Source organism: Mercurialis annua, linkage group LG8 (assembly GCF_937616625.2).
Source record: "Mercurialis annua linkage group LG8, ddMerAnnu1.2, whole genome shotgun sequence".
Taxonomy (NCBI): Eukaryota; Viridiplantae; Streptophyta; class Magnoliopsida; order Malpighiales; family Euphorbiaceae; genus Mercurialis; species Mercurialis annua.
In genome coordinates this window covers 4,853,722-4,880,005 of record NC_065577.1, presented here as the reverse complement: position 1 = coordinate 4,880,005, position 26,284 = coordinate 4,853,722, and the positions used below count along the sequence as shown (strand labels likewise).

At 29.9% G+C, this 26,284-nt stretch overlaps 1 protein-coding gene across 1 annotated transcript; it reads left to right on the top strand.

The window, feature by feature from the left end:
• Positions 1-24,479: 24,479 nt before the first annotated feature.
• Positions 24,480-25,667, top strand: LOC126660893 (protein EXORDIUM-like 2). Its single transcript, XM_050354598.2, has one exon. The coding sequence runs from the start codon at positions 24,544-24,546 to the stop codon at positions 25,420-25,422; it is 879 nt and encodes a 292-aa protein (XP_050210555.1). The 5' UTR covers positions 24,480-24,543; the 3' UTR covers positions 25,423-25,667.
• Positions 25,668-26,284: the final 617 nt, after the last annotated feature.

The following is a 26,284-nucleotide window of genomic DNA, read 5'->3' as shown; positions in this document are numbered from 1 at the left end:
GTGATCGAAAGCGCACTATGTCGATAATTCAGACAAAATAAAATGTGATCCATTATTTAGTTGGTGATCGACGTTAGAGTGCTGAAACAAGAAATATCAGCAGTGCAAAATATAATAGAGATGATACCAACATACAATTGGCATTATGGACAGCCATAATGTTAGTACGAATACGATAAGACAATACATATACGATTGAGAACGTACTACATCGGGAAATTTAGACGAAAAGACCACGATTCCCTATTAATGATCGATGTTGTGGATATTAAAAGCAAGTAGTACACGATGTAAAAAGGCGCTGAGGAGGAAAGCAAAGAATGCAATAGAAGATAATCAAGAAACACGATAAGAACGTGAATTAGGAATGCAAGAAGAATACTAGAGGATCATAGCATTTAGACTATTGATCTTATTGGTTAACTAAGGACAAGAAATCAAAGAAAGTTACGAAGAAGTACGTCTGCAATATGGACGAAAGTAGGAATAATAAGTAGAATAGCAAGATCGTGGATGATGATAAGAAGTAAGTTTAACGCTACATAAAAGTTAAAAGAAATAGTTTGGAAGTTAAGAGCCAAATTAAGATTAAGAATTGGAAAGATGATATAGCAAAGAAAGAGTTGGATTATAATGATAAATGCTAAAAGCATCTTTGAATGTCAAGAGACAACAGAGAAGGGAAAAACATAGATGAAATGATGAATAAAAAGATCAAACATAGAGCAAGTAACGATGTCATCAAGGAACATTCAGATGTAAGTATATGATTGGAAAAGGATTAAGATCTTCACTTAAGAATTAGAAGCAAAGAAAGCTTGCATGAGCATTGGTCACAAGCTGTCTTATTAAGATAAGAATTCAGCGACTAATATGACAATCCTGTCTGGCTAAAAACCAGACTGATGAAGCATATTGATGTAAAGTGAGAAGAGATAAGAAATTTCAACGCTTAGTGCATCGCACTTAAAGAATAAGAAGTAAGTCAACGAAGATACGATAGAGGAAGCCGCACATAAGATGCAATAACAAAAAAAAAAAAAAAGATCGAGTAAGTCCCTGCAGAGAAAGCAAGGACATTATAAGGATGCATCATAAGAAACATCTCATATATAGATGACCGTCGATAAGCGACGATAGTAATGAATGAAATTACATAAGGTAAGTAAATAAGACCTATGAGGATAGCGAATAATGGGATGAGGTTCCCAACACCATGATGAATAACAATCAGACGATAGTAACAGTAATGTGAAAGAGACTATGTATGTAATGAAACATGAATTAATTCAGTATTTACATCACTCAACAGGAAATGATAATAAATTAGACATTTTGAATAAAAGTAAAGAATCAAGGACATATAATGGTAAGTACATATGAGTACTACTAGTTTCGTCATCTTTGATGATAAGACGTCATTAAGACGAACTACCATTAGATATCAGTAAGGAACTGAAAGTTTAAAGAGAAGAAATCAAAAGTAAAGTTGCCAGTGATAACTGACATTAAAGTACAAGAAGTACAGAAATTGGAATGATGATTCCGTGTGCTGACCAGTGTCGTAGGATGAACACGGTATCCTTACTATTAACAAAATTCTAAATGTTAAGGGAATTAAAGTAAGAAGGCAATATGAAAATTCGAGGACGAATTTTTATAAGGGGGGAAGAATGTAATACCCCAAAATATTTAATTATTTAATTGGACCATGTGTCCAGTGTTAAGTCGCTAGAGTGGCGATATCGGAAAGATTTCCGAAAAATTAAGATAAATATTAAATTTTAGCAGGACGGATTCGAAAGGATTATCGCGAGAGATTTAACATTATATTTCAGTTCTAAAGTTGGAATTGGAATTAGAAAAGAAATATGTTAAGAAAATCGCAAAATAAAGTACAGGGACTGAAATGGTAATTTAGCCATATAAATTCCGAAGTGAAAATTATTTCGCCAAGGTCCGCGAAATGTTTTATAGTATATGTGGTAAAAGTTTCAGGCCAATCGGAGACCTTTTAAAATTTGGACGCGGATGCGTTTTGGACTAAATTGTAACTTTTTAAAAGTTCAAGGACCAAAGTGCAAACTAGCCAATTAAATCTTGAGAATAGTAATTAAAAGATTATGGACGGAAAAATATTAATATTGGGATTCGTATTATTTATCGGATATAAATAATACGTATAAGTTATGATTAAAGAGTTAATCGATTTAGTTATGGACTAAATTGAACAAAAGAAAAGTTTAAAAGAGAAATGGTTTAAGTTAAAGAAATGAGGGACTAAAACGGCTAATTAACCAAACAATATAAGATAACATTAAAGGAATCAGATGATTCCAGAGAAAGAAAGAAGAGCAGAAGAAGAAAAGCTTCAGTGAAGGGGAAAATTGACGATCATTTCGATCCGCCGCCGTTTCGCCGTTTCTCGTCCAAATCGCGCGTTCTTTATATCGATTTGTTCGGAATTGGAAGCTCTATCAATCATAAGCTTCATTTCAAGGTAAGATTTTGGATTTGAGTGTTAAAATCGGAGGTTACGGGCTGTTTCGACGAAAAATGCTATGTTTGAATCGAAACGCTAAAAACACGTCGTTTTCCACCATTTTCGTATAGATTCTTGATAAGTTTTGAGCCTAGATGATTTAGGTATGCATTGGTATGAATTTTGGGGTATTTGGAGCTTCGGAAATGGTCCAGAAGCATCAAAAAACGCTGCCCCCAAAGTGCGCACGACGTGCTGCACTTCAGCACGTCGTGCTGGTGCGCGACGTGCACCAGAAGGGTGCACGACGTGCACCACAAGGGTGCACGACGTGCACCAGTGAAGGGCACGTCGTGCCCTTCATGAAAAATGAAGGGCACGAGGTGCCAAGCTAGCACGACGTGCCCTACTTCGATCGTGACCTCCGGGGGACTTCCGGGAGCGAAAATTGGCCTCTGATGGCATGATATGGGCGTAGAACTCTGACAAATGTCTTAAAATGAATATTAATAAGACATTATAGCAATGAACATTAACATGATGAGTAATAGAGATATGAATAGAGATCTATAGAGAAAGATACGTTTAGAACACGACGATTATATTTCGTGCTTTTGTCGTGTTAGGTACCTAGTGCAGTTTTTAAGAACAAGATTCTCTAAGTATATATTTTAACGATAGAATCCTGTGATAGATGTGACGGACTATCGATCTACGAGTATGACGAACCAAGAAGCTCGACGAGGATTGACGGACCAGTCTCCTGGAGCTTACGTTTGGATATAAGGGATAGCGGTCACTGTGAGTGGCAATTTACTTTCGCGTATTATTATTACAAAAGTTATTTTCATATATTATGAATATTATCATTAATACATCGCGTTTACATGATTTGTTCGTATGAGATATTATGTTTGATGAATTAGACTATATGAATGCCATTATATTCATTGTTTGAATATGAGTATCTAGTATGCGATCCGAAGAAACCAACTACCTATTGGGTGTCAATAGGCTGTGTGATCACCAGTATTTGAGTCAGTCTAGCGTGTCTAGATTGTCTATGAGATTACGAAATGCGCATACGATATGAATGTGATACGAGTGAGAACTCGGTTACGGTGTAACCTGAGCCCCGTATCTAGTGGGTTGGACCCACCAGTGAGTTGGACTCACACTTGGAGATTAAGAGATTGGTCGCGGCTGACGTGGTTGAGTGTGAACACTCCCGGGTCGGACCATTTGGAACAGTTTGATTCGAATATTCGGAATAAGATAAGTTCAGAGTTTAAGATTAGGGTTTCGGTCGGATCTGCTATTTATGAATATTATGTTATTTTCATATCATATCGAGATAGATATATATATATATGTTTGAGTATGCGATGTGTGTTTTGATAATACCGATAATAAGTTGCATACTCACTCAGTATTTTCCCAAATACTGACCCCTCACTCTGATGTTTGCAGGTATTAGAAGTCGGATCAGACAAGCCATCTCCATTGTGCCAAAAGTCATTGGACTTGCACAAGTATGAGTTCCTAGAGCTGCAGTAGTCAGTAGGTGTCAGTATAAGGATAGCGATTTAATTTCAAATAGTTCATTTTGAATGTAAACTCTAATATAATACTTTGATATCTATAAGTATGTTATCTAAAAGAGTTTTCTGAAAATATTCTATATATATAATAATATGTTTATAAATGCGAAAAATTATTGGTGGTTTTAGGCTTGCTACGGGTTTTGGAGCTACCACTCCCATTCCCTAGCGCCGGTCTCGGCTCAATAATTTGGGTCGTGACATCCGAGCTCAGTGGCTGTCCGCTCCGACGTTCAAGTCAGTTTGAATAAGGGAAAGAAGAGAGAATAGAAAGAAGAAAAGATTAAATGTGAGTATAGAGTCGTATTTTGGGGTTTGCACATAAGGTGGTTTACATAGTCATCTATGCAAACCTTCTCCTCTCCTCTCTCTCGTCCCCACTTTTCCGTTTGCTTTAAGTGGACGATTCGGTTATATGTTGCTAAAAATACGCAAGCGTACGTATGCCAACTTGTAATACAGACTGTGAAGTCCGGATATCGTACCCACAGAGAAAGTTTCTAAAAATAACCAGTTAGGAGACTCGATTTGAATAGTTGAAAGATAAATTGAATGTTATTATAAAACTAAATAAACTGAAATAACAATTATGGATAAAATTAACTAAAACTGTAACAAAAATAAGGTTTTAATAATAATGAGAAGAACATGGATTATTAACTTTCATTATGTTGTTTAATCAGATTGGAATATGGATTTGGTTGTTCTACTAAGGTTCAGGCTAATCGTAAGCACCTAAAATTCTCTATCGAGCAATTGCAGGCAAAAACAGATAATAAACTAGTAACAGGCTAATTACTCACTCTCGCACAATGATTAACCTAAATTACTAATCAATTAATGTTTATGAAGTAAACCCTAAGAACACGTACTCATCAATTCACTCTCGCGCAATTAACTCCTACGTTCTTAATTATGTTGGTCTATTCTAGTTTTACTCTCTCGAGATAAAACCAAAACACAGAATAATGAATAAATTGACCAAATAAATTCAAGCTTTAAGAACAATAATTAAAACACAGTAAGAACAAAAACCCACAAATTCAATTTGTTTAAACAAACATAAATCCCATTAATAATCCCCAATGAAGGGTTTAGCTACACATATTCAAAGAAAGTTCAACAATAATGTAATAAGAATTCATGGCTAAATAAGAAACAATAAAATTAATCTCTTAATAATAATCGTACCTTAGTCGACAATAATCACAAAACAGTAGTGTAGAAAATCCAGAATACAAGCTAAAACGATGAACGAATATCAAAAATTAAGCTAAACTAACGTAAAAACTAATGTCTAATGTGGCGAACTAAGCGAACCCTTGATTTATTTTTTAGTGCGGTATTTATACGTCTTTCAGCTCAGAGAAGGATTTTGACTCGTACCCATGTGTATTTCCGAAGTTGCCCTCAAGTTTAAGTGAATTCGGGTGATGTGGCAAGGTTTAGACGACGTTTTATGCCTTTTCGGTGGTGTGCGTTCGCACACTTTGACTTATGCGGTCGCACACCTCTTGTTTCAGCTACTGGAACCAAAAAAATGCTCGTACAGGGCTCGTACAGGGGTGTGCGTTCGCACACTTGACTTGTGCGTTCGCACGCCATTTTCTGCTGCACAATTGTCAACTTCAAAACTTCGTAACTCGATGCACAGACCTCAGAATGAGTTGGTTCTTGATTCTACAAAAAACTTAGGATGTCTACTTTATTTCTTATGAAGAACACAAATTCATCAGAAGTCTTTAAGTATTCTAAAATATTCAATCAATGCAGCGGGGTCAAATTCACAAGCAAGAAATTGTGCTCTCGGAGTCTATTTTCATCGGATCTTCGCACAATTTTCCTCAAAACTTCAATTATGATCTCAATGGCTTCCAAATGGCTTGAATATCATGCAAAACTCCCACATTATGTCTGAAATGCTCAAACACAAAAATAAGTACAAAGAAGCTCAAAACCAATGTCAAATGCACATATATGACATATAAAACACATAGAATATAGGAGTATTTCTACTCCTATCATTATACCCAGGGGCAGAACTAGGAATTCAAGTGTGGGGGGACGTGATCGTATAAAAAGAATTTCAAGGAGGCGGATTGCAAAAAAAAAAAAAAAACTAGTAACCGTATTTTTAATAAAAATAATAATTTGAAGCACTATTTTATAAAAGATAAATAAATTTGGGGGGACGATTGCCCCTTCACCTGAGTCCGCCCCTGGTTACACCTTGAGTGGTACGTCAGATGCGAGCTGCGTAGGGAACATTCTTGTTTGTCAATAAATCTGATGTGGTCCCCTCAAAATCATCTCTTGCATGTGATGATATATATCTATTATCTCGGGTAAGCGGACAATGGCACCCTTGCACGAATTCTAGATTGATCGGTTAGATATAGAGATTTTGAGCTGGTGTTCAACCGAGGTATTGTTCTTCCGCGTTGTGCTCATACCGAGGTATGAAACCGTTAAGCTTTCACCTAGATCTAGGGCTCTAGACTATACTCCTGGTGGGTTATCGTTGCTCCGAGCTATCTTGAGGAGCCGTGGTTGTTCGCAAGTCGGTACCGTCCTGAGTTACCCTGTATAAAGGATCAAAATATATGATTTTTGATTACAGGGGTTTATTTGAACTTTTTATTTCGAAGAAACGGAATTTTTAACGGAAAATGACCATATGAGTTTAAATGAGTTATTGTCCATTTCAGAGGTCTTAATATTTTTTTTAGCTCCGATTATGAGGATCAATTTGAACCTTTTGCCTATTTTCTTAAGATGTAAAGTAACGTATACATGTATTAGATGTGAGTCGCTATCACACGTTGGGATTGACATCGTCCTATATTTTACAACCGTGTAGCCATAGATTAGGTCTTTGTGGGTTTATATATACCCAATTAATGTGTTACGTCCTTTCAAATTTATTTCCTTTTCACAATATTGGATCCACAACTTATCTTTCTTCTTATTTCGTGTTTTGCAACGTCAATCCAACTTATTGTAAGCTTTTTCCATTGATAATTTACTCATCACATTAATAAAAGTTACTAATATAAAAAGATTTTATATCCAACACGTCAATGTTTTTAGACAATATATTTTAAAAAGCATACACTCCTGTATGTTTTTTTATTTTAATCTTGTAAAATCTTTACATTTACACAAATTATCACTTTTTACTTCAATTGTCTCCAATTTTAAAATTCGAGTATTTTTCAATCGACAAAAATTCAAACATATCATTTATATTTGTCTCAACGTTTAAGTCATGAACTGTCTTAATTCATTTTTATGTCAAATTTAGAAGGAAATGAACCTTTGTTCATTAAATACATTAGATGTAGAATACAAACAATGAAATGATATATTGCACTAAAAGAAAATTATTACACTGCAAACCACTGTTTGAAACTGGTGGCTAAACCCGTAAAATCACTGGTTCGACCGTTTCGATCACCGGTTCAACTGCCGATTTGTCTTGTTCAATCTGATTTAACCGGCACATCTGTTTAGACCAGATTTTCAATTTTTTTGCTGTTTTAGAACCGGACTATTGACCGGATTCCGGTCTGACTGGCTGGTTCAGTCCATTTTTTAAACACTGCTACAAACAATAATTACATAAGTTAAAAGTGAATGCAGCAATAGTAAAAAAACAGTAATGAGTTTGAAACAGTGACTGTGCAATATCAATACCTAAAATTCAAAATTAGAAGCAACCATTAAGATGGCTAAATAGCTAAGAGCTACCTATAGTTGAAGTGATGGATAGCTTAATTTGTCAGTGCACTAAATATTGTGATGTTGATCACAATTGGTCCCAAAATGTGCATTTATTTAAAATAATAAGTCAAATTTGTATTATTATTATTATAGGCACCAAAAACTATAGGTACTGTCATGAAATGCGTGTTATTATGTCCAACCATTTATTTTGTTATTATGCAATTGATCAATTTTCTCTGTATTCATTTAGGAGATATGATAAAAAAAAATATATGTTCATTTCTTTTAAGATAATTTCACCATTTTAATTAATTTGATTAGTAACTTCTTAAAAACGTTTTTTTTCTCTTTTGGCATTGGTAAAAAGTTCTATAGGAGGACATAATTTAGAATTTGAGGTCAATTGTTTTTACTATATAGGATTAATATAATAAACGTTTTTTTATTATAATAAATTTTTTAATTTTAATTTAAAAATTTAGTGAAAAAATGTCTCTTTAGTACATTAATTTTGTTAAAAACAACATCCCACCTACTAACTATTCATTACATAGAGCAGTCGAACAAGCCGAATAACTTTTAATACAGTCCGTTCAAGTCAAATGCGATTCGAATTCGAATTCGTGGTAGTCCTATTTTTATAGTATATTGGTTTCATGTTAGCCAAAAAAATACGATTTGTAGATATGGATTAGGTTTGAATGATAAATATTACGTCCAATTCGGTCTCAGTGCAAATTTAAACTTATAAATATATACATATATAAAGCCAATCCCGGTTAAATAGATTCAAAATCTGCCAAAATCCAATTCGTAAAAATAAATACTCTTAAGAAGTAGCAAAATGAAAAATTAAAGAATCAATTATCATTTTAACAACCCATTATTAAGTATTTTCATTACTTTATTTTTTTTAGTATTATTTTTCTATTCTTTAACCATGCATCTTATTCCGTTCCTTCTCCAATTATATAATTCATTTTTTTTACCTCACTTCTATCACCTTTCTCTCCATTTTTTAAGTTTCACCACAACTCTTAACAAAATCTTGAAATGGTAAAAAATTATTAGAGATAAAATCAAGATCTAGAGCTTTCATATGTATATATAACTAAAAAATCTCTTGCTTGTTAAAGAATTATTTGGATTGTTTCTTTTGTCGTTTATGAACATTCTTTATATTATCAAATCCAAAATTTTAATTTCTTTGGTAGGCCTTATTGATAGAACCCCACCATCAACTACCCATAATGCAAATGATTGTTAGTATATTGTACACATTAAATTTTTGACCTTATATTCAGCACATTCATGCATAATATTCTGCCAATAAATTTTAACCCTTTCTATATTTAAGTGGTCCAAAACTATGGATAAAAATAACACATGAACTTCCTTTGTTTGGACATGATTAACAAAAGTAACTTTAAGAGTTTAGGTTATAAATCTAGTTCTATATATCTGGTGATTGAAGGATTTAGTTTTTAATCTATTAATAAATTCTTTATGTAAATTTTAATTTATATCCGAGTGTAATACAATTTGTTAGATAATTGATATACTATTTATATATTTGTATTTGTGTAAGAAAAATTATATTTTTTTCCCATTTCATTTGAGAGTCTTTTTTATTAATAAATCACTTTATTATATATGTAAAATTTCATCTTGCAAAACTCAACTTGGATCAAACTAAACTTTATAAGTAATATATTTCATATAATGAACTACTATAGTAATTAATTAATAGGTTAATAAAAAGGGTCATAGTAGTTTGACATTTACTATAATTTAGCAAAACATATTTTTTTAATATTAGTAATTTTGTTCAAATGGATAACTAAAAGAAAGGAAGGGTTTGCTGTTTTTTAAATTGTACTCCCTTCGTCCCACTCTTATTGACAAAATATGGAATTTTTGGTGTCCTATTCTAATTGACAAAACTAACATAACTATAATTTTATTCTTTAATTTTCCATCTTTACCCTCATTTAAAACCATGTCTTTTATGAAAAATGGTGAGTATTTAATGAAAATTTGACTAATATATACTAATAGCATTAATTAACTCCATTATCAATAGAAGGGTATATAAATAATTTTCTATGTCATTTATTAACTTGTCTTGATTATTGAAATATAGTTATTTTGTCAATTAGAGTGGGACGGAGGGAGTATTAAAAAATTATACTCTCTCCGTTCCAATAAAGTTGTCCACTTTGCCTTTATCACGTAGTTTAAGAAAAGCAATCACTGTTTATAGTTTTTGTAAAATTTTCCTTAATTTTCTTATCATACCCCTATTTAATATAGGGTTCACTTGCAATTTACTTTTATTAGTGGACTTTAAATAGGGGTAATGTAAGAAAATTAAGTGTAAAATTAGTTACTTTTTGAAAGTGGGCAAGAATTTTGGAACAAAAAAAATTCTCAAAGTGAACAACTCTATTGATACGGAGGAAGTATTTATATAAAAATAAAAAAGGATTAATTAGTTTACATTAGTTAAAAACAATCTCAACATATAAGAATATCTTAAGAAATAGCGAATTACTGTTTTTTATAATAATAAAAACAAGCAATTCTGATATATTTTTAATTATATATGTCCAAATATTGATAATTGTAAATTAATTAAGACATCAGTACACAAAAGGATAGAGAACAATAATGACACTGGAGCCTTATCCTAAAAAGTCTGACCTTTTCTCTCCCATTAAACTACATATGATTCAAACATATTGCAAGACCAATAATTGATATGGGTTTTCAGAAATAGTTTCATGTGACAAAGGTTTATTTTGACCCAACAATTTAAATTAAAAGATCAAAAAAGTTTAAAATTTTAATTTAAAAAATATATCAACTCTACTTTAAATCAATTATAATGTTAATATAACGTCATTTTTTTATGATGAAAGATCGTAACTTACCAAAATTTAACAGGTTAAAAATTTTCTAATCACAAATTCAATTTTTTAAAACTTTTAATGTTGAATTAGAGTGTCAAAATAAATCTTGTTATAATGTCATGATATAAGTATTGAAGGATTTATTATAAAAAAAAGTTAAGTAATGTTTGAAGCTCCAAATTAACATCTTCCAAACATTATGTCTAGACTAGTTATGATGATTTGATTTTTGTTATTCCATTTCCTATGAATAATATACGAATTCGGTGTAAGTAAGAATTTCTCTTCATAACCATACAATGTAATGACAAGGTATTGTATAAATTCTAAAAAATAAGATTTACTTTTATTTATGACACTTTCTCAAACTTATACTATTTGAAGTATTATTTTTTATATCCAATTTTAAATGTTTATTTTTTATTCTCAATCATATTTTTCAAATAAAAAATTAATCTTTTGATCACAATTCAGGAGACATCATATACGAAGAATAAATATAATTGTTTGCTTTTTAAAATTTGTTCAAAAATTTATAGAGATAGTATTTTATAATAAAGAAATTAATCTTTTAAACGAGATAAATAAGTAATAAATAAACTAATATTAAATTAAATTAATTTTTTTTATTTTTTAATTAAAAGGATCAACGATCAGTATTTTATACTTTAATTTATTAGTTTTATACTTTTATGTGAAGTCGTTTGGTATTAAATTGTGTCTAAATTGTCAAATTTAAATATGTTGGAGGAGTAAAAAGGATTTGGAGTATAACTTTAGGGGACATAGGCATGTCAGATCGTCTGAAATTGAGATAAATCTTGTACAGATGCGTGCATGGTGGACCACATTTGATAGCTTCTAACTGAAAAACACGTGTAAAAGTAAAAGATATTTACTCATAAAGAATCAACTAAAGAATAATTGCAGTACCACGGCGATCCGGTCCTACGTACCGAAAAATGATCGCGAAAATAGCCAATTTTGACCCTCACTGTTGTCACCTTATTCCTAACAACTTTCACGTGTTACATTACTTCTCCTAAATTCTCACTTTTGGTTTTTGTAATTTTCTTATTTCTTTTTTGTGACTTTTTTGGGAATTTTATTCCAAAAGGCAAATCATATAAAATCTAAATTAATGAAAAAATATATTTTATATATTACATATTTAAAATATTCTATAATAATTAGTTGTACTTTTAAACTTTTGATTATTTTTCTTAAAATATATATTATAGACTGAATTGTATATCTACTAAATTACTAAAAAAAATACTCTGATTTCTATCTATTAGGAAAGAAAGACATTTATTGAAAAAAATTAAATTCACAATTTTGATAGAATATTACTTGATGCTTGCTTCATTTAAGTTATAATTTATTGATAGTTTTTAAAAATTCCACAATTAGATATAAAATTCGTATATTTATAAATATATATTTAAAATATATAAATTTTAAGATAATCCATCATTTATTAATGATTGTTTATCTCACACAACGGATGTGTCACGCCATTTTTACAACAAGCCAATAAATATTTACGATATAAATCTTTTATTTATTACTTATTTTTTTATCATTAAATATTTACATATGGCAAACAACTCATACGTTTGTTGCATGAATAACATAGCACAACTATTGCGTTAGATAATTATTCTTCATTAATAATGATGGATTTCAACTTTTCTTTATGAGAGTTGTCATAATCCATAAATTTCCGTAACATTTTTTTCATCAAATGATGGATTTTCATAAAATTTGTAGGTTATACTAAATTCATAAATTTTGCTTTTCCAAAATTCTTCAATCTAAATAATAATTTATTTTATTCGTTTTTGGAAATTAATTTATGTTTATATTTCTATAAAACAATTAAAATGGAGGAAATAGTAAAAAAATGGTCACGTGAGGAAGGTGAACGGAAAGAGTCGGCATCGGCAACCGTCCCACGAAGCTGTGGCTTGTTTCAGAATTACGCAAAACCCAAAACTATAAAGAAGAATAAAGGGATGTTTTTGGAGTGCTTCGATAAGGTTTGGTACCGACCCATATTTTGGTTTCAAAACTTTCAAATTTGTAAGGCAGAGCGAGGTCCATGCCATGCATTTTTGTTCACCCCACCACCTCCACTATTGCTTAGGAATCTCCATAAATTCAACCAAACTAAATATATCAAATCAAATCGACATTAAATTATTGAAAAGAATTATAATTTGATTTAATATATATTTATATTTGTGCCACAAATATCTAGAGGTTGGTAAATGCTTTTAGGCTAAATGTACATATTAGACCTTCGCGTTTGGTTCAGTTTCGAATTTGGACCCTAATAAATTTTTTTTCTTCAATGGAGCTACTTAACGTTATAAAAGAATTTCAAATCGGACCCTCCGAACCTAAAATGACACATGTCCGTTAATGATTGGCAGATGTGAACCATCGAACCTAATATGTCAGCGCTAAGTATGTCAGTCACTAACGGACACGCGGCATTTTAGGTTCGGAGGGTTCGATTTGGATTTTTTTATAACATTAAGTACCTCCATCGAAAAAAAAGATTCATTAGGGTCCAAATTCAAAACCGAACCAAACGTGAGGATCCAATCTGTATATTTGGCCAAATGCTTTTATTTCATTTTGATAGTTTTTTTTGGGTTAATGTCATAAAAATTCACCAACTTTACACGTTTTCTCAATTTAATTACGTTCTTTCAAACTTCTCATAAACATACACTAACTTTCATTTTTTTCCCAAATTCATACATGGTGTTGACGTGTCACTCATTCATTGGTAAAAATAACTTACACCTCAGCAAATTGCACCAATGAATGAGTGTCACGTCAGCACCGTGTATGAATTGTTGTCGAGATTGTTGGGCTCTTTTTTCTAAAATTCGTGCTGGTTCACTTTCAATATGAGCACGAATTTTAGGATCTTGAATAGCGTTCAAGATATATATTATTAAAAATATTAATATTTTATTCAATTTTATTTAGTAAAATATATATTATTATATGATAAAAATATTAATTTAAATTTTATTATTTTACTATTGATAAAAAAATATATATTTTTATTTTTAGGATGAATATGTAAAAAAGTTTTAATTTGAGCTAAGTTGTTAAAATAATAAAATAATGTAGTTTGAAAATATTATTTTAGAGTTAGAGATAGAGTTTGTGGTTGGAAAAAAATTTATTTAGAGATAGAGATAGAGTTTGTGGTTGGAGAAAAACTTACTCTATCTCTAAAATATAGAGTTCCAATTATAGAGAGGGTTGGAGATGGCCTAATAGACACATAATCATCAACCAACGTAGAGATGCACAATGCACAAGATTAAAACCGAACTAATTAAACATATGTTAGATGTTATTATTATTATTATTAGGGTTAATTCTTAAAAAAATCACGAACTTTACACGAATTTTCATTTTAATCATGACCTTTAAAAGTTGCCATTTAAAAGCACAAACTTTCATTTTGTTTCAAATCTATCATTTCAGTGTATTTTTGTTAACTAAATTCTTCAATAAATCATTAATGAAAGACCCAAATTATAAATCGACATCGAATCTTATTATCTTTTAGTTAGAGTATATAGGATTAGGAATTTTTAGTTAGATAAAATACACCGGATTTTACTTTGGCGATAGATTTGAAACAAAATGAAAGTTCGTGCCTTTAAATGACAACTTTTAAAGTTCATGATTAAAATGAAACTTCGTGTAAAGTTCGTGATTTTTTGAGGAATTAACCCTTATTATTATTATGATTTTTTTAGGAATTAACTCTTATATATTTGAAAAATTAGAGCTGTTACAGTTCTAATAAAGCAATTGAAATATAGTTGAAACCGAGCATTAATTTTTTAAAGGTGAGCATAAAAATTACTTGCTTATATGTCAAAAATCTATTTAAATTTTTGTTTGTAATCGATCAATTGCCCTATTTAGTTTGTTGTTATAAATTTTTATTATCGACAGATTTATATAATTATATTTTGACGTTTTTTTCAATTCAATCTTCTTTTGATAATCTTAAAGCATTACTTTCTTGACAAAGTACTGTAAAGTCCTATAATTTTATTTACAATTTCAATAAAAAGGGGTAAAAAAGTCGTGTGTTTTTCGATGCAATGGTGAGGAGCTAGCTTAGCTAGCCCAATGTAAAGCCTAGCTACCCACCGGAGATGCATCGGGAACGAAGCTTACACGGGCCCACTAATGTTTTTAAGTCTGCTGCTGTTACGTGTCATGGAGTCTACAAATCATGGCGTAGACTTACAATAATAGAAACAAAATCGTAATGCACTGAATCATTACCTCCTCCTCCTCGAACTATGTGCCTAGATAGTCCTAAAATAGCTGATGTAATCATAAACATCTAATCTACAAATTTTTACTCCCACTTGTGTGTCATGACCCCTTCCATACTCCTCTCTTCCAAAAAAAAATCTCCCCTTTTTTCCATTCTAAGGAGAAAAAAAAGGATTATAGTAAATTATTTATAAAATTAAATAATTGTATTTTTTGTATTATGCTTGATTAAATACATCCTACTTTAAAAAATATATTCATTTCAGTTTTTTTTTTATAAAAAAAACTAATATAAAACATATTTTTATTAATAAAAATTACAATATGATACCGGAAATTAAAAAAAATTGTCATATTATAACAGTCTTTCGTCATCTTATACACATATCTAAAAGACATAAATTGTTAGCATTATTTTAAAGTTTATTAATTGTATCTTAAAATTATACATATTATTAAATGTATAATAAAATATGTTTAACCAATAAGCTAAAAAAGAAAAATTATGGAAAAAAACACAACAGAATCTTATAAAAAAAATGATAAATGACCTTTTAATAGAATGGAAATAATAAATTATTTAAAAAAACAATCTCTCCTTTTATCTATCCAACATAAATAAAAGAAGTTAATTAAAAATTAATGCTTTCATCTAGTATTTCAATTTTATTCTTTTAAGATATTCCTAGACGTATAAGTAACATATTATTAATTTGTTTTTCCGTAGGTACATTTTATGTTAAAATAAAAACGAATTAATTCATTTTTATTTGACTATGCAATTTATTAAAAAAAAATAGGATTTTTAATTTCTAAAAAAATTACAAACAAAAAATCGCATAAAATTTAAAATTTTAAAAATAATAAGTTGATCTATTAATTAGGAATGAAAGGAACATGCCACTTAGCCAAAACACAATCATTAATAAAATATAATAAATAAATCTATTAATTTATTTTATTTGTAATATTTAAACATGTAAAGCATAAATTATTTAATTTGCACATTCGGTATTGATATTGAGAACAACATTTATTTTATGTTTGAATATGTAATAATAAATTTATTTGAAACTAACCATATTTAGCTATCCGTAAATACGTTTTTTCGTCTCAAAATTCTTTATAAAAAATATGAAGTGACCTACGTTATTTGAATGCTAAAAATAGTAAGGTGATTTGTTAATATTGAATGGTCATTTTGAGGTCTCTGTACTTGGTGAGCTTTTTACTAGCAGTTAATGGTGGAACTAAAATTGTTTTTCAGCCCAGACTTAATAGCATATAAATAAAAATATATTTAAGATATCTATACACATGCTTAAAGTAAAATATCTTTTAATAGAAATTCATTTCACCTCTCAGACTTAAAAGAAAAAAATTAAAAGAGTCTAAATTTTCAGTTTTAGAAACATCTATATTTATTCAAATTTTGACTATTTTACATTTTTAGCCATAAAAAACATAAAATAGATCTCAGATTAGGGCATAAACTGAAGCAAAATTAATAAATTGCGTATTTTTTCAATTTAAGTATTAGTATTATGAAATAAATTTCGATTGATTTTTTTTTATAATTGCAAAATAATCTAAATTTCTAGTTTTGAATTTAAAAATCTAAGTTTATTTCAAATTTAAATCATTTTATATTTTAACCTTAAAAAGGCATTAAATTGATGTCAAATTAGGATATAAAATGAACCAAAATTCGTAAACTGTGTATTTTTTTAATTCAAAATTAAGACCGTAAAATTAATTTTGGTTGATTTTTTTATAATTAGAAAATAATCTTTTATCTTCAGTTAGAAAAAATAAAAAGATTAGCTAATATAATATGAATGTTTGTTAGTTTTTTTTATATTAACGTGAAAATCTATTAGTTTTAGCTTTTATTAAAAAAGAAACAAAAACATAATAATATAAGATAAGTAAAACAATTATTCCCTTCGGTCCATAACATTTGTCATATTTGGCCATTTCATATAGATTAAAATAATAATAAATATATCTTGATTTATATGCTCTTTTACTAAATTGTCCATATTACTCCCTCTGTTTTTATTTAGTTGTCAATTTAGGCAAAGTTACACATATTAAAAAAATAAATTTTTTGTCTTAAATTATAAAAGCAAATAATAATATAACCTTACTTTTTAATAAATACTTTATAAATTGAGTTATAGATCATTTATTAGCAAGGTATACATTTGGAAAATAATTAAAGTCATCTTAAAATCTTAAATGGACAAGTAAATATAGACAAATTCATTTGTTTAAATGGACAACTAAATAATACCGGAGGGAGTATTTTCCTATGTTTAACTAATCTTTTTATTTTTATTAAGTTATTTATTGCTAGGGATAAATTTAGAAAATTATAATTAAATGCTCTTTTAATATTCTAAATATGACAAATATTATGGACAAAAAACAATTCCCAAATGCGACAAATATTATGAACCGGAGGGATTACTGTTAATTTTTATTGAGGAAAAAGGAAAAAAATGCTTGGTATTATAAGACTAATAGTTGAGGAAATTACATCATTTACTAAAAGAATGAAAATAATTATAAAAATATATAATGACTTTTTTCATTTACAAAAATGTTAGTTGATTTAAAAATATTAACTAATTTATCAAAAAATAAAAAATAATTACAAACATACGGTGTATACTGTTGATATAATGTCAGCATACTAATATACTAAAAGTATACTAACATTATACCGAAATTATATCAATAATATACCAACATTATACACATCATAACATATTAAAATTTTATTAATATTAAATAAAAAAATTTATCAAAATTACATCAAATCGTATACTAAAAATTAAACTAATAAAATACCAAAATTATATTGACAGTATACTAAAAATATACACATCAAAATATACTAAAATGTTATTAATATTAGATAAAAATTACACCAAAATTGCACCACATCGTATACTAATAATTCAAGTAACAATATATTAAAATTATACCAACAATATACAAATTCTCTAATTTATTATCAACTATAGTGAAAAATACATATAAAAAATATAAATGTTATCAGCTAGAAAATATATATTAAAAACTTATTATCGATATACCGAAAGTATACTGAAATTATACCAATAATAATCAAATACTATTTTTAAATTCTCTAATTTATAGTTTTAGTATACCGAAATTATACCATAATTACACCGACATTATACACATCATACTTCTATAAATAATTTTTATTTTTTGGCAGTTTTGTAAATAATTTTAAATCATTCGATATTTTTGTAAATAAAAAAAGTCTACAGGTACTTTTGTAAATATTTTTAAAATTTTAGGTACTTTTATCATAATCCCCTAATAGTTTCGAATCTGTTACCCCATGCTGAAGTCACAGAGTTTGAAAAAGATTTAACCGCTGAGACAAGTAGTATTTTGGTGATCTCTATAATAATTATATATATTATTTTCAACCCGGGCTAGAGCCTACCCGAATCTAGCTATAGTTCTGCTGCACTTGAAATTTTTACATTCCAAGATCTTTATGTTAGTGTGTGAATTCCACTCTTCGTCAGTGAAATACAATACACTATCTCTATTTTAACTTTAAAAATTAACATCTTATTAAAAGTTGCATCTAGTTAGGGGTGTAAATACACCCGAGCAAAGCCAAGTATCTAAATGTTCATGTTCAGCTCGTTAAACAAATAAGGTGTTTATGTTCAGTTCATATTGTTCAAGCTTTGAATTAGGTGTTTATGGTCGGTTCATTTAAATTTATAATGTTCGTGTTGAGCTCGTATTCGTTCGTTTAGTTGTTAGACGGCCAAACTCGCGAACGAGCTCACAAACCAGCTCACGAACGAGCTAACAAACCAGCTCATGAACAAGCTCAATCAGGACCAAATGAACTCGTCTGCGAGCCCGTTCGTTTAACATCTAGACAATAAAACTTGCGAGCACAAAACTATTTTTGTTTCTTGTACCAAAACTACTTTTTATATCAAAACTGTATAACTTCTTTAAACCCCTGTAATTTTAAATTTATATAAGATATTTATATAAAATAATTTAAATATGAGTCAGTTTGCGAGTGCTTAATAGAATTTTTAAATGGGCTTGTTCACGAACACTTATTCGAGCTTATTCATGAATTCTTATTCGACCTCGTTCACGAGCTTGTTCATAAACCACTAATCGAACGTAAACGAAACAAACACCACTATGTTTATGTTCGGCTAGTTTAAATTATTGAACATAAAATTAAATTCAAACTCGGTTCGTTTAGAATACAAACGAATACGAACCGAATTGTTCGCAAACCGCTTGATTTGTTTACATCCATACTGATCCAGCGACTACAAAATGTTAATAAGTGCAGTTTGAACAAACTAGAGATAAGACAATGGAATTGATTAGTTTAGCGGTTCTAGCTCCGCACTTCGCGGAAGAAGATTGGCCGACTCTTTTCGATCCTATGACTCTCCATAAGTAGATATATATGATTGGAGAAAACTAATAAACCAAAATTTTTTTTATTTAATTAATGTTATGTTGGGTTTGTTTAAGGTGAGTTGGTCTTGTGTGTAATACTCTCTCCGTTTGTCAGCAAATGGTACATATTAAAAATTGTTATCTTAAATTATAAAATAAATAACTCTTAGTAATTTATCAAAAAAAAAACTCTTAGTAAATAGTACTTTATAAGAAGGACTATTAAATTATTTATTATGGAGAAATTCTTAACTTATAACTATAACAGCACAAAGGGAGATGGTTTTTTACCATTCTTTGGCCAAAAACCATCTTCTTACCCTATTTCTTTTTTAACTGCAACAAATTACTATTGCTTGTATCATAAATTTTAGTTTAAGTTTAGTTTTGTTGCCATAGTATTTTATGATTTATCTAATCTAAATAAACTCTTGTTGTTTTTTATGGGTTCCTTTTCTTTTTATAATTTTTGCATCTTTTTGGCTTCCCCACGACGTCTTTTGGTATTTCTAGCATCTTTCTCGATATCTCTAGTATATTGCGGCGAGTTAGAAGATTATTTTTATAAATCTATATGTTTACAACTTATTTAGTTTTTAGATTTGTATATCTATAGCTTTTGTTATGATTTTTTTTTTGACAATCGAGTAACCTTTCATTTATAATAAAGAGCAGTTACAGGTGTAAGAATTCAGAAAGGGTATAACCGTTTCTAATGACCGGACATGGAACAAGATATAAAACTTGATTCGCAGATCGCCTTACAAAATAAAATCAAAATTACATAACTGCTCTAACAAAATAATATCCAATCCTTTTCTGTCTAACAGAAAACTCACAAACTCTTCATAAAAAAAAACAACAAATCTTTCATATAAAAAGAACAGCAAAACTTTCAAAAAAAAAGACAATCGCTGTAAAATAGTTATAAAAAAAACTAATATAACCTATAACGATTTCATCTTCAATCTTGAAAGGTCTTGATCCATCTCTGATTTTTTATTTGTATATATATTGAAATTGATGCGCCTCGTCGATAGATTTACCAACCAAAATGAAAAAGATGAAAAGAAGTCTGTCATTTATTTCATTCTAAAGCAATAAAAAAGAAATGGCTACCGCCAACGGCAAAAATAAACCATTGACGACAGCCTAAGCGAAAAACAAAAGGAAAAACGCTTGACGGCTAGGGTTTTCTATTTGAGAGAGAGGGGAGAGGAAAAAAAGTTACTATAAAACATTTATTTAGTAAACTGAAAAGTATTATTCAGTAAATTTGCCTTGTTATGTTATGATTATTTTAGATCTGTAATTTTTATATTCGTTTGGCTAAGTCTACTATTGAATTTATATATTTTGAGCTTGTTAGATGGCTCTTAATAGCTAAATAATCTTTATAAGATTTGTTTGATTTTTAATACAAATATCGTGAATGGAATTAATACCTTTATAATCGGTTTATTTTATCTAGTTAAATTTATCCATTGACAACAAAAAAATAGCAAAAATCATATTCAAAGTTTAGAAAGACAAGTGACTATAGCAATACGTTAATTAATTTTGTGTCGTTAGATGAAATCTAATTACGTCAGTTGTAAATAGTTAGTTGTTAGTCGTTAGATGTTAAATTGATATGATACCACTTGTCTCTACTGAGTCTTAAAGTCAAGAATTCATATATACACTTGGAGAACCTAACCACTTAAATTAGGTCTCACTAGTGTGCTTAATTAAAGGAATAAGTAAAAAAATGGAAGGTGTACACGCGGGCGGACCTAGAAAGAGTTTATGCTGATAATTAATCACCTTATTATCTTAAATCTTTGAAAAAGTAAGAATATATAAGTTGATAGTATAGTTTTTTCGCCTTAAAAATTATAGCATTGTCCACCTTAATGTTTATATTTTGTCAATTTTATTCATTTTATGAATTTTTGGTACAATCCCGACCAACTTATAAAATATTTTTGGATGGGCGTACATACACTTTATTATACTTAAATAAAGTGAATATATATATAAAAATAAAATAAAGTAAAGTTTTCTCAAAAATATAAGTAAAGTGACTTTATTTTTTAAATTCTACTCAAAATTTGTGCATACTCAATTAATCGTCAATAAAAAAATTAGTGCACTCACTTCGTTGCACTAAACTTATGATCCTATAGAGAATTCCTAACAAATTAATGAACGAATTTTAAAATAGAAGAAATACTCCGCTGATTGGGAGAAAATATCAACAAAAACCCTAGCCGTCTCTCTCTTTAAGAAACTTCTCAAACCCTAGTAAGTTTTCTTCTTTTTGTCATTTGGGAGGTGGTTTTTGGCCATTCTTGGCCTAAAATCACCTCCCTAATCTCTCATATTCAGTCTATTTAGCTTTCTTCATAGTTTTTATCTTTAATTTTGAATAAAATTTCTTTTTTGGCCATTTATGGTCTAGATCTAGAAATTATTTTTTATTCTAGTATCTTAATTTCATTAGATCTGATCTAATCGAAATTAAGAATAGTTTATTTTCATCGTTAGAGATGAAATTGTTTTTTGCGATGCAAGCGACTTGGATCTCTAAAACAATTAGAGCCACCATCTTACGACGGATTTCATCAAATATCGGTATGTTTTGCGTCAATATCGATGATGTCTTTAATGTTCAAGAGAAGAGACATGTCACAGAAGATGTGATCAAAGACTTTAACGATGAAGTTATAGCTGCTAGCTGTAGCAGTCGTGCGATTAAAGGTAGTAATATCATGGCGAGCGAAGCTAATCTAATTCCCCTTATTTTAAAGGTTGTAATGGATGTCTTCAACAACAACTCTTTGCTTTGTAATATTATCAGTTTGATAGCACATGACTACTTTAACTTAATTGAGATGCATAAATGTTGTTTTAATAGAAAATCTCATGTGGTAGCATATGACTATTTTAGTTTATCTAATTGGTTGGGGCATGTCCCTCCGATTATCAAATTCTATGTATTGGCTGATCAATCAGCTTTTGATTAATAGAACTTTTTTTCTCAAAAAAAAAAGAAACACTCCGCTGATTACTCTAATTTGAAAGTCAATTTTAGTATTAAAACTATAGAATTGTTTGAGGCTAGGTGTTAATCAAAAGATAAAATTATATTATAGGAGAAATATAAAAAATTATTATCAGATATTGTATCTATGTTTTTTTCATTTCTTGAACAAAGCTTTTTTTTTAATGCTTTTCCTTTGTAAGAATTTTATATTAAATACTTTGGTTATTTTAAATCATATATTAAAAAATGTATAATGTTGGTGCCATTATAATTCAATGCACTTTGATTTTATCTGAATTCAATACACTATTATATGAACCATTATGGTGCCAAGTGGACATCATTAAGATTAGGCATAGATTAGGCGTGGATTAGATTCTCCTAACATTAATATTGCAGCAGTTGAGGAACTATATGTTTGGTTAAAAAAATAGATACAAAATGAATAGTTATTGTGTATAAAATAACTATTTTTTATTTTTATTTATAAAATAATTATTAAAATTACTACTATTTAATAATTTTGTGAAATAAATGTTCATTTATTTCATAAACCAAATATAACCTATGTTTTATTAAAAAAAATACTTCAAATTATTTAAAAATGACATATATTGTCTCCGTATAATTTTTAACATTTAACTTTTTAATATGTTTAAATGATGCAAATTAATTTTAACGCTTGAAAAAATCACATAAATAATTAGAAAGTGATGGACTAAATATTCAAAAAGTAAAATAAAATTTGTTTAAGTACTCTTGCAACATACTTTTAGACTATTAAAATTTTAAATCAATGAGTGCTTATCTCATGTAATGGTTGTACCACGTCATTTTTATAAAAAGCCAAGAAACATTTGAGATATAGAATCTTTAATTAGTATTTATTATTTTATTTTTTACTTTTAAATATTAAAACGTAGCTAACGCCTCATTGATTTGTTGCATGATTTTTTTTTTTGCCAAAGATGTGATTTCATTCATAGATGAAAATTCGACTACAAGAGTCTCAACTCTAACCGCAATAAACGGGTTAGAAATTACAGAATAATAGGACTACTCGACAACTACTGTGTCACCCAAAGTACTACTCCACAAAAACTCGATCTAAACATAAATCTAGCTAAAGTGAGCACAATTTACAAATATAAAATTACAACAAAAATAATAAAAACCTTAAATTTATAACAAATCTAAGGATATATCATTTAAGCGATAAAATTAATTTGCAAACTAATCTTTCAAGGAGATGCTAGAAATTTCGAATTTCAGCGAAACACTTGTTCTGATCGATTTCCAGACGAAGGACCACCAATCAATCTCGAAGCGCGAAACATCGAAGTAGAAAATCTTACATAGCTCACTACAAAGAAAAAAAAATCTACAAAGGGTAGAAATTAACAATACAAATTATTGCATGAATGACACGGCAAAACTTGTTTAATTATCCGTATTCATCACACATTAAAAGTATTGGAATAATTATTTAAGAAGTTTAAAATAGAGTACTATTTTTTTCCTACAAGTTAAATTATGTAAAAAATAAATTTCGAACATGGGGATTTGCGCAAACAAATTTCGATAAAAAAATCAGAGTTCAAATTCAGAAACACATCACAGGGCACAGAGTCACACGACGTCGATGACTCACATCAACATCTTACTACTATTATTTCCACGCAATCAAAACCCCAATAAAAATACTCCTCTAAAGTCACCATCAACACTCATTTACCCACTCTATAGACCACCACGTCATCACTTGCCATACAGCCTGGCACACTCTTCTCCACACTTACCACCCAATAACATCCCTCCACCTGTCATCTCTCGACAGTGACACACCTTCCTTCACACCAGCTGTCATCCTTAACTCTCTCCTCCCCATATAAATACTTCCTCATCACCCTTCCTTGCCTTACACATTCCTTAAATCCTCCTCCTTAACTCCCAATTACCTCTCCACCCTTGCTCATGGCTCTTATTTACCACTTTGCCATTCTGTTCATTTTCTTCACTTGTATTAACGCCGCTTTAGTTCAAGAGCAGCCTCTTGTTTTAAAATACCATAACGGCGTCCTCTTGAAAGGAAACGTTACCGTTAATCTGATCTGGTACGGCCATTTCACGCCAATCCAACGGTCAATAATCACCGACTTCGTAATCTCGTTAAACTCCGGTAGAACACCGGCGCCGTCCACGTCATCGTGGTGGAAAACAACCGAGAAGTACCACGGCGGTTCAAGCAGTATCAGAGTCGGCCATCAAATTCTTCACGAGCAGTACACGTTAGGCAAAACCCTAAAATCCGTTCATCTTAAAGCCTTAGCTTCTAAAGTAAATTTTGCTATAAACTCAATCAACGTCGTTTTGACGGCAAACGACGTCGTAGTCGACGGGTTTTGCATGAACCGTTGCGGTACTCACGGGTCAGCTTCCCGGTCGAGGTCCGGTACTTATATTTGGGTGGGTAATTCCGTGACTCAGTGTCCGGGTTATTGCGCTTGGCCTTTTCATCAACCTATATACGGCCCACAGACACCGCCGTTAGTTTCTCCTAACGGAGACGTTGGAATAGACGGTATGATTATTAATTTAGCCACTCTGTTAGCTAACACCGTTACCAACCCGTTTAACAGCGGGTATTTTCAAGGCCCAGCTACTGCTCCACTCGAAGCTGTTTCAGCTTGCACTGGACAATTCGGGTCGGGCTCTTACCCGGGCTATCCTGGCCGGACCTTGGTGGATAAGGTGACTGGTGCAAGTTTTAACGCTTACGGTGTTAACGGGAGGAAGTTCCTGTTACCGGCTATGTGGGATCCACAAACTAGTGCGTGTAGGACACTTGTGTGATTGTGACACGTGGAAGGGGGTGAGGACGTGGCGGGTGTATGTGAATTGTGATGTAGATATTATCCATATGATGAAGAAATGGGGCGGTAGTACTGGGATAGTTTTGGATTTTTAAAATTGTAGCTCTATTATGTAGTTTTATATTTTGTGGGTTGTCGTTTTGTATGACGTGTAAATTCGGAAAAAGAATGTGAAAATGGGTACAATTATATATTAGTAATAAAGAAATTAGTACAAAATTATAATGTGGGACTGGATGATCTTTGTTTTTTTTTCCAATACACCAGCTCGTTAGTGCTTATTCTAAATCCAGAAGCATCTGGATTTCGAGTCTTAGCGCAGCCAGTTGTTTCGACTGATTTAATCTAATGAAAGTGAAATGGATGCTTTTAATTTTTAATTTTTTTTTATTTTTAAAAATTTAGATTTTTTGCTTTTTCGCAATTGAAGTATGATATTTTTCTGGCAAAAAAGTACAACATTTGAATTTGGCATTCTACAGCTTCACGTTTTATATTTTAACATCGATTGGTGTGTTCGTAAAACTGTTAAAATTGGCGTCATTTAATAAAAAAAAATGTAATTTCAGCCATAAATATCAAAAATAAGAAAGTATAACAGCAAGGCGTCAAGTTATCAACATTAAATGTCGGATTTTAATCGCTAAAATAACATCTAAAATAAACATTGATCTTAAAAAAATGAATTTGATTTTGATAGACAATTAAGAATTAAATACTAATCAAACAACTCAAAACGTCATGAATCAAGGCGAGAAAGGAAATAAGAGTGACGCTTCTTCGCTTTTAATATAGCAAATGGGTGAAGTTGATTATGCTATTAGTCAATTTTAAAATTCTTT